The following is a 10,221-nucleotide window of genomic DNA, read 5'->3' on the forward strand; positions in this document are numbered from 1 at the left end:
TTATCTAATAAAGTTTAAACTCTATAGAGCTGGAGCTTAAGCGTGACACTGAAAACTATAATTCGCTACCACGAATGCTTTCAGACTCCTGCAGTAACAATGAATGAAAACCTTCAGGAAGTGCTTCCAAACCCGAAAACCCCATTGAAAAAAAGCAGCGATTATCTTTAACATGAGGATTTGGGCCTAGATGGCCCCTTCCAGTTCTGGTTGACTCTATCTTTGCCCAGAGCTGATATAAACAGAATCCCGAAGCTTCCACTTCCACTGTCACCGCGGCAAGGGCGTCCGCGTCGGTGCCGGACCAGCACCCGGCCGGATCCCGCCGCGCTCCCCTTCGCCGCAGCCCGTTGCAGCCAGTTACCTCGCAATTGAACTCCATCTCCGCGTCCATGGTGACGATCCGCACTGTGAACGTCTTGGGCTGCTTCCTCTTGAGCGAGCTGAAGCTCATTCGGGAAGCGATGGCCCCGGCCATGGCGCGGGGCTCAGGTTCGGGACCCTCGCGCCCCGAGGCCTGCGCTCTGGACCTTTTAGCCTCCCTGGAGGAGCCTCACAGGCCTCAGGGCCACCATGGTGGCCGGCCGGCCGGCCCGGGAGCTGGCTGAGCGGCGCGGGCCCCCAGCGGCCAGCATGGACCGCGAGGACCCTGCCCCGGGAACCGAAACGGGAGCTGGGGGGCGAACCCTGACGGCCACGGGAAGGGATCGCGATCGGGGACCGACGGGGCGGGCACGGCCCGGCTCTCCGGGACTCGGGCCGGGGACGCTGGTGACGCCTGGGGACGGGGCCCCTGGACGCCGGAGGCCCAGACCCCGCGCGCTTCTCAGCCGCCGAGGGAGGTGTCGGGGCCGCGCTGCAGCCGGGCACGCACGTGCGCGCGTGGCTGTCACCGTCTTCACTCCGCGTGCCCGCGGGAAGCGTCCCCTCCCCGCAGCCCCCGGCCTGCTCCCCGCCCCGCCCTCGGGCCCCCTAGATCACTACACGCGGTGCAACCGAACTCGGCGGCTGCCGCCCCGACGCCGCGGTTGGCTGAGAACCCCGAGGGAGGGGGAACTTTCCCGCTCTGTCCCACCTTCTTCAACAACACTTCACCAATTGGAAGTTCGGATCTAATTGGAGGCGCCGGCCTGGGCTCGGCGTTGAGTGGCTGAGGCGGCAGTCTCTCCGAATGCTTTTGTTCGCAGGGATAAGCCTACTCTAGCAAGACTGGTTGAGGTGGCGGAGCCCGGCTCGCCTTTCCCGGGAAAACACGTAGAGGCTCGTTCCGGGGCGAGAGAGACGGGTCACCCCTGGTACCGCGAGGGATTGCCCTTTGGACCAAGTCTGCTTCGCGTGTGGCCCCCCAGGGCATTGTGTTTCGGACACCAGGCGGATAGTCCTGTTTAGCACTTAATTAATTACATGTACTGACCTCTGTTTCTCAAACTTTCAAATCACTTGTGGAGGCCGTTTAGGTAGCCGGCACTTGCCCCCCCAAGTCCTTCTTCTCTTTAGGAGAAATTCTTATTATTACCGAGGGAGAGGGTAATAATTGTTCCTACGTCATGGGCTTGTTGAGGACTATAAAGCTTTAGAACGGCGGCTGGTCATATTAGGTTGAATCCTATGAAATTGCTCTTTTTGTAGATTTTTTTTTTTTTTAATGAAAGTATTTTGGGGGAATTCCCTGGCGGTCCAGTGGTTAGGACTCCGCACTTTTACGGCGGAGGGCCCGGGTTCAATACCTGGTCGGGGAATTAAGATCCCGCAACCCACTGCCTGGACCAAAAAAAAAAGCATTTTTCATTTTATACTGTGTGATTTCCAATTTATTTCGGATCATATACGTGTACTGTTTATTTTTTTAATGTCATCAAGGGTTATATGGATGTGTGTGTGCGCGTGTGTGCGTGTGTGCGTGTGTGTGTGAGGTGGGGAAGAATAACTTTGTGTATTAAAAAAAAATCCCATTTTTGAATAACTCTTAATGGTTGAATACCTGAATGGTTGATCAAGAAGCATTCCACGAATAACTATCATTAGCATCACCCCAACCCTACAGGTGAAATAGAAGCTCAGCATGACAGAGCTACTTGCTGGCTATCACCCAACTAGTGAGGGGCAAAGCTGGAACTAAAATCCAGGCCTATCTCACCCAGAGGCTGTTGGTATTACCTCTACTCTGCTCTGCTTCCCTAGTGGTGGCTTCTAAATTGCTCCTCCCTGTTCTGGCCCCAAGACCATGAAATACAGTTTTGGAACACTCAGCAGACACTGTTTATGTAACTATACTAATAGCATAAATTAGCTCTTTTCCATGGGCCCTGGTGGTGCCCGTGAAGCACCAGCCAGGCCCCAGGAATCATTTGCTGGCACACTCAGCAAGGCTGCCAGGCTACCGTGGGGGAACTTTATGTCTTGCCTACTGCTAGCAAATTCTCCCCACCAAACTGGTTGTTTAGGGCACTATGATTAGCGTGGGAGTGTCTATTTTCATTGCTTCAGTTCTTCCCTGCAGGTGGGAAAACCAGGCTGGATTCTCCTATGGGCTCCCCACAGGGACAACAAATCAGGGCTTTAACCCAGGGCCAAGACTGCTGACAGAAAATAAGTGACTCTGAGAACCCACTGAGGAGTAGCAAGAGGAGGTGGATCAGCAGGGGCTAAAAATGACACTGATGGCCAGTAATAGCTCATTTTTATAGAGGGCTTGCTAGGTGCTAGGCACTGGGCTAATTGGCCAAACATGCTGTTAACCTTCCTGGGGGACATCCAGGTAGATGTATGGGTCTGGACCTCAGAAAGGAGGCCAGGGCCAGGAATCAAAATAGACATGATGGAATATTATGCTGGCATTAAAACTGCTGTTCACACAGAATAAATAGAGATGGTAATAGTATATACCAGATAAGGTTTTGAGAAAGAAAAATTCAGGTAGGGCTTACTAAGAAAGACCTGGCACACAGACACCAGTTACTGAATATTTGTTGCATGAATAAGTGAAGGACATGAGGAAATACTTACAGTCTCAACTATGGGAACAATGTTAATAGCTGCCATATATTAAGTGCTTACCATATACTCTGCAAAGTGCCTGGCATGCTTCTTCTGATCTTTATCAAAACCCTATTTGGTAGGTATATATTCCTTGTTTATACATGGGGAAACTGGATAAGGCTGAAATGAAGTAATTTACCCAAAATCATAATTGGTAGAGTTGCAATTTGCATATAGGACTGTTTTAATCCAGATCTCACCTGATATATTTTGTTTCTTCATTCTTCCAGAAGATCAGAGTTTCTCCAAGTGACATCCTTTCCCTCCAGGGGGGCATTTGGCAATGTCTGGAGATTTTTTTTTTTTTTTTTTGGTTGTCACAACCAGGGTGTGCCCTTCTCCCCTCTATGGGAAGATGAAGGATGTGTGACCTGGTACCTAAGACTTCTGAGGCCATAGCCTTTTTTATTTATTTATTTATTTTTTAAGGCCACACCAGCAACTTGCTGGATCTTAGTTCCCGACCAGGAACTGAACCCAGGCCTCAGTAGTGAAGGAGTCCTAACCACTGGACTGCAAGGGAATTCCCCTGAGGCCATAGCTAGGATGCTCCAAGGCGCTATCATGAAGCACTGAGCCTGGATGAAAGTAGTTGCAGATAACAGCTCCTACCTGAATAACAGTGAGTAAGAACCTACAAGGCCTGGGACTTCCCTGGTGGTCCAGTGGTTAAGAATCCACCTTCCAAAGCAGGGAACATGGGTTAAATCCCTGGTCAGGGAACTAAGATCCCACATGCCGCAGAACAACTAAGCCCAGGTGCTGCAACTAGAGAGCCCATGCGCTCTGGAGCCCGCGTGCCACAACTAAGACTTGACGCAGCCATAAATAAATAAATAAATACTTTAAAAAAAAAAAAAAAGAACCTACAAGGCCTTAGGAAATCACTGGTGCTCACCCTCTTCCCTTCAGGCCCAGGACTGAAGATTATTAAATTTGCCCAGACTGTCACCTGCAGTGTTGGAAGCAGGCAGATCTGAGTAGGAATTTCTACTTTTCTGTGACCTTGGGCATAACTTAGCTTCTCTGAGCCTCAGTTACCTCATCTGTAAAAATGGGCATAATAATACATGATATGACATGTTTAAGAGTCACTCTTAAATAGGAATTAATATTTATTGAGCACTCTAAGGTGCTGTGTAACCTAAAAAAGTTTTTTTTTTTTTAAACCATTTCTGGACCTCCATTTCATCATCACTTAAAATGGGGAGAATAGGAAATGGGATTGCAAATACCAAAGCCTAAAAGCACATACAGATAGAACTTTAACTGGTGCTCATTTTCATATGCATGCATTTGCATTTAATTCTCATGATTAAGTAGATTATTATACCCATTTGACAGTTAAGAAAACAGAGACACCCAAAGCTAAGTTACTGGCCAAAGACCACACAGCCTAATAGAGATACAGCCTGGATTCCAAACCCAGGTCTCTAACCTGGACCCATGGCCTTCCAAGGACAGCATGCTGCAGGTTGCAAGGGGCCTTGTCTACAGCAGGCACTGAAAAATGACTCTTTTCTGGCCTAAAATTCATGCTCATGCCTAATTCGAAATTTTCTGCTATTTCTTTTTCTTTCTTTTCTTTTTTTGAAGATGTTGGGGGTAGGAGTTTATTAATTAATTTATTTATTTTGGCTGTGTTGGGTCTTCATTTCTGTACAAGGGCTTTCTCTAGTTGTGGCAAGCAGGGCGCACTTCATCGCGGTGCGCGGGCCTCTCACTATCGCGGCCTCTCTTGTTGCGGAACACAGGCTCCAGACGCGCAGGCTCAGTAGTTGTGGCTCACGGGCCTAGTTGCTCCGCGGCATGTGGGATCCTCCCAGACCAGGGCTCGAACCCGTGTCCCCTGCATCAGCAGGCAGATTCTCAACCACTGCACCACCAGGGAAGCCCAATTTTCTGCTATTTCTGTGCTCCTTACTGTGGTAGATAATTTTGAGTCTCAAGCTGACATTCTGTATTAGTTGCCAAGGCTGCTGTAGCAAAATCACACAAACTGGGTGGCCCAGAACAACAGAAATGTATTGTCTCACAGCTCTGGAGGCTAGAAGTCTGAGATCAAGGTGTCAGCAGGGCCCTGCTCCTTCTGTAACCTGTAGGGGAGGATCTTTTCCTTGACTCTTGTAGCTTCTGGAATCTCCAGATGTTCTCTGGCTTGTGGCTGCATCGCTCCAGTTTTCCCATGGTGTTCTCCCTGTGTCTCTTCACATCCTCTTCCCTCTGTGCATGGCTGTCTACGTGTCTGTTTCCCCTTTTTATAAGGACACCAGTCAGGCTGGGCTAGAGCCCACCCTAATGACTTCATTATAACTTGATTACCTCTGTAAAGACCCTATTTCCAAATAATGTCACAATCTGAGGTGCTGGGCTTAGGACTTCAATATCATTTTTAGGGGACATATATGAGAAAAACACTCCTGTGTTTCTCCTTTACTCTCATATCCACAATACTTCTGACACCAAATGCATGGGTTTTCCACACTAAGCAATTCTCTGGGACACCAGCTGCATGTCGTATAATTTAATCCAATTCTGACACTAACTAGAGTTAGTACAGACCCCACAGGTTAAGGGCTCAGTCCCACGAGACTGCCCCCCACCCTCGCCCCTGGCTTCAGACGCCAATCAGAATTCCAGGTTGTAATCTAAACTTCTGGAGGACTGGTTATAAATCAGGGATCCTGTGACCTCCTCCTTAGGTTTGATAATTTGCTAGAATGGCTTGTAGAGCTCAAAGAAACACTTAGGTTAACCGGTTTTTTATTTAATAAAGGGTACAGATGAACAGCCAGATGAAGAGACACATAGGATGAGGTTTGCAGTGGTCCAGGGAGCAGGAACTTCTGTTCCCGTGGAATTGGGGTGCACCACCTTCCAAGCACATGCATGTGTTCACCAACCTGGAAACTCTCTGAACCCCATACTTTTGGGATTTTTATGGAGGCTTCCTCATGTAGGCATGATCCATCATCAACTCAACCTCTAGCCTTTCTTCCCTTCCAGGAGGATGGGGGCTGGTGCTGAAAGCTCCAGGCTTCTAATGATGGTTTAATCTTTCTAGTAACCAGCCCCCGGTCCAGGAGCCCATCAAACATTGCCTCATTAGAGCAAAAGATGCTCCCATCACCCCGGAAATTCCAAGGGATTTAGGAGCTCTGTGTTAGGAACCAGGATCAAAGACCAAATAATTTGAATACACAGGGCTCCTGGTGCTTTTATCACTTAGGAAATTACAAGAGTTTTAGGAGCTCAGGTGCCAGGAACTGGGGTCAGAGACCACATAAAGATTTTATTATTTCACAGGACACAGTTCAACCTACAACATTCCCCGTCGAGCAGTGGGCTCCAGGAGCCATATTTCTACCAGGATTTCTGGGTAGGTCCAGGGAAGTCCCATTTTTTTCAGGAAGGATGCCTTCTGTAAACTTCACATGATTCAAAACGTTGCATACCAAGACCCATGTTTCCCCATAGGAATGAATGTGAAGGAGGCGATGAAACGCGCTCGCACAGCTCGTAAATCTATAACCATCTTACCATATTTTTGCTTTTGATGCTGCTTCGTGTCTTTGCTGCGTTATCTCTATCCGCTGGCACTCTCCCAAATTTTCTGCACCGCCTGTCACAGAGGTGGTTCAATCTTCTTCACGGTGTTCTATCACGTCCAATAGCCGCTCCAAAGTACTGATTTGGGGGCGCGGTTTTCAGCATTGACCTCTCTACTTCGTGAACGATGTTGTTGAATGACGTTGTTATAGCTTTTTAAAGTTGTTTATAATGACAGTGAGTGGCAAAATAACAGCTCAGTAGTCACAAAGAGGCAGTTGCTGGAGTCCAAAGCATGCTGTGATTTGCTCCATAGTGACACAGAATGTGGTCGTTTTCCGGCTGTAGTGGCGCCGCCTTGTGGCATCAGCGTAAACACAATTTATAATTTGTTCCAACCCAACAGCTTTGAAATTGTTCAGTATTTAACCGGTTAAAATGTTCTCTTTCTCTGGCATTTGTATGATTTCCAGTTTACACATGGGGTGGCACTTTGATCATGTTTTTATGTGGCACTGTGTCAAAGTCACAAAATTCATATATGTATATGATGCATACTACAGAAAAGCTGGAACTTGGCAGTGTGGCTCATGCCCCAGCCGAAACATAAAAGCTTTCTTGTCTTTCCTGTCACTCCTGTTCGGGGTCTCATAGGAACTGGAGGATGCAATTCTCAGAGAGCAGTTGGGCCCGAGCATAAGAGCCCATCAATAAGGAGCAGGTGACACTGCCACAGCTGGGTAATTTGTCTCTTTGCTCTTCTGCAGCCCATTCGGTGATGATCTATTTGTCCCAGGGAATAGATGATGGCAGGTTTGTCCATATTTTACACTTATGAACCTGCCTGCTCCTCTTCGCCTGGCTCTGCCCATCTGTCTTTGTCCCTGCTCCTCTCATTTCACTTCACAGATTGGGCAGTAGGTCTTGGCAATGAGTTATGAAGGTAGATTCCATGAGGGCATCTCTGGGAAACAAGGGAGGGAGAAGAAGAAATGGGTCAGCTCCCTGCAGAGAGGGGAGGATGAACAGGTTCAGGAGAAAGAGATGTCACAGACTCAGTAGTGAGCAGGAAGGGACCTCAGAGAGGAAGCGGAAGGGGAGATCCTAGAACAGAAGACAATGATGCTGGGGAGGCCTGCTTGTAGAAGATGGCTTGAAGAGCTGAGTCCAATCCCAATAATTAAGTTGGGCCTAGTGCAGAACATAATTGTGGTAGCTAGCCTCCAGGAGTCTTGTGTGTAGATATTCACACCCTTGTAATGTCCCCTCCCACACTGAGCAGGGCTGACAGGTGTAACCAATGGGATATTCAGAAATGACAGAGTGTGATTTCCAAGGCCAATTCATAAAAGTCCTTGGGGGACTTCCCTGGCGGTCCAGTGGTTACAACTCCACGCTTCCACTGCAGGGGGCACGGGTTTGATCCTTGTTCAGTGGAACTAAGATCCCACATGCTGCATGGCCTGGCCGAATTTAAAAAAAAAAAAAAGTCCTTGAAGGTTCCACCTTACTCTCTCTTGGATCACTCGCGCTCAGGGAAGCCACCTGCTGTGGGGTGAAGACACCCAAGCAGCATCTGGAGAAGCACACGTGGCAACAAACTGAGGCACCTGGCCAACAACCAGTACTGACTTGCCAGGTTAGTGAGCGGCCCACCTTGGAAGCAGATCCCACAGCCTCCGTCAGGCCTTCAGATGACCACAGCCCAAGACAATATCTTGACTGCAAAATTGTGGGAGACCCTGAGCCAGAAACAGCCCAGCTAATCACTCATTCCTGAATTCCTGACCCATTTGGAACCGTGTGAGATCATAAATGTTTATTGTTTCAAGCTGCTAAATTTGGGGGTAATTTATTCTGCAGTAATTGGAAATGGTCTAATTATATAACTCCTTATTTGCAGAATTGTCATCCAACATCCATCTGGTTACTGCCCAGAATGTACGGTCCATGGGGCAGGGACCTATTCATACCAGGTGCCCAGTTAACGAGCATTGCATGTCACTGAGTGCCATAAAGACAGCCCCCCTGCCCTGCCACTTCAAGCAGGGTAAATGGGGTTAGTTAAGCAAGGAAAAGATTCTGGGGTGGAGTGGATGTGTGTCCCAGGGAGAGGGAAAGGGCCACAGTTAGGATAACCATACATCCCAGTTTGCCCAGGATAGAGGGGTTTCCTGGGATAGGGGACATCTAGTGCCCAAACTGGGAAAGTCTGGGGTAAACTGGAATGAGCTGATCACCCTAGCTGGGGTGGGTGGGGGTGGAGATCTCGAAGCTGAATTTCCAGTGAGCCAGCCGCACTGGTTCACATGGCCTGGGTATGGAGACTCATCTCCCATCTCTCCTGGTCAGGGGTGAGACCATGCTCCCGGAGGACCTAGTTTGAGCCTCCTAGCCCACTTGAATAGGGGGAGATGGGAAGACCATCTTAGAAATGCCTAGACCAGTGTGAGGAGGCTGCAGGTCAGCCCTCCCTTGTTTTCTCCAGCAGAGGTGGCCAGAAACATCAAGAATTTGGTGAGGACTCTCACGCTAGACCAGGAGGGCCAGCCCTTCCCTGTCCTGGCTTGGAAGCCAGGGGCTGGCTTCCTGTGGCTCGATTGCCAAATGCCCTCCACCACATGGCCAATAAGTTGCTGTGCAGCCTCTGTTGGCACAATCCAGTGACAGGTCACCAAGGCTGCCCACTCCATTGTTAGGAAAGTATTCCTTGTACTGAGAGAGATGCCTTCACATCATCTCCACCCTCTGATGACATTCGATGGTGCTGAACAATCCAAACCTATTCCTTCCTGGGGGCCCTTTCACGTACTGTGCACATATTGCCTCCTCTGCCTGAGGCTCTCCTTGCCCTGCTCCCTTCTGGCTGACTCTCCCTGCTTAGCCTTTAAAGCTTAGGTCTAAAATCAGGCCACCTGTGAGGCCCGATCAAGATGGTCACACCCACCTCTACACGCCTGCCACACCTGGTTCCTCCACAGCATGACACCAGTGACACGTTACTTGCTACACCTCCATCTACCCATCAGGGCTTTTCCTGAGTGGCTGTGTCTGGGAACCCTCCAATCATGCTGACTTCCAGAATGAGGAGCTCACTCCTTTTGTCCCACTGATAAACCCAAGGAGCAACTGGGCCCAGCTGTGTCTTCTTTGTTAACACAGAGAGCAGGCCCCAGGCTCATGGCCCTCTGCCTTAGCTACAAGGTACCGGCGATACTGTTATCTGTTGCAGTAGCTGTTGCAAATACTTTTGCACTTATTTTGATGGTTCTGCCTGTGTATAACAGTTGATTTCGGTTTTTTATTTATCATGATGATATACAGTATCCTTTTAAAATAAATCATGCAAAGAATACATGTTCATTGTAGCAACTTTAGAAAACACAAGAAAAAAAATCATAGTTCAAGCCTCACTTCCTTACAGAAGTTATCATTGACCCTCAAAGTCTATATAGGACCTCGAATTTTCTCTTTCCCGCTCCCCATTATAAGTCCTCATAGCTCCACATACTTCTTCATAGCCTCTATCACAGTTGGCAAAAAATATTTTTGTGTATATTTTTCACTTATTCAGTAAATATTTAGTATGTCAGGCAGGAGAGGGGAGGGGAGGGGTAGGCCTAAGGCCTCTGC

At 48.6% G+C, this 10,221-nt stretch overlaps 1 protein-coding gene across 8 annotated transcripts in view; it reads right to left on the reverse strand.

Moving 5' to 3' along the window:
• Positions 1-478, reverse strand: part of NF2 (NF2, moesin-ezrin-radixin like (MERLIN) tumor suppressor) — a 75,125-nt gene extending 74,647 nt beyond the window's left edge. For all 8 annotated transcript variants that reach the window (XM_065889858.1, XM_065889856.1, XM_065889850.1 and 5 more), the window contains exon 1: positions 365-478. In XM_065889858.1, the coding sequence (XP_065745930.1) occupies positions 365-478 (114 nt within the window). The remainder of the gene's footprint in view (positions 1-364) is intronic.
• Between the last annotated feature and the right edge of the window lie 9,743 nt (positions 479-10,221).

This window comes from Phocoena phocoena, chromosome 13 (genome assembly GCF_963924675.1).
Source record: "Phocoena phocoena chromosome 13, mPhoPho1.1, whole genome shotgun sequence".
Taxonomy (NCBI): Eukaryota; Metazoa; Chordata; class Mammalia; order Artiodactyla; family Phocoenidae; genus Phocoena; species Phocoena phocoena.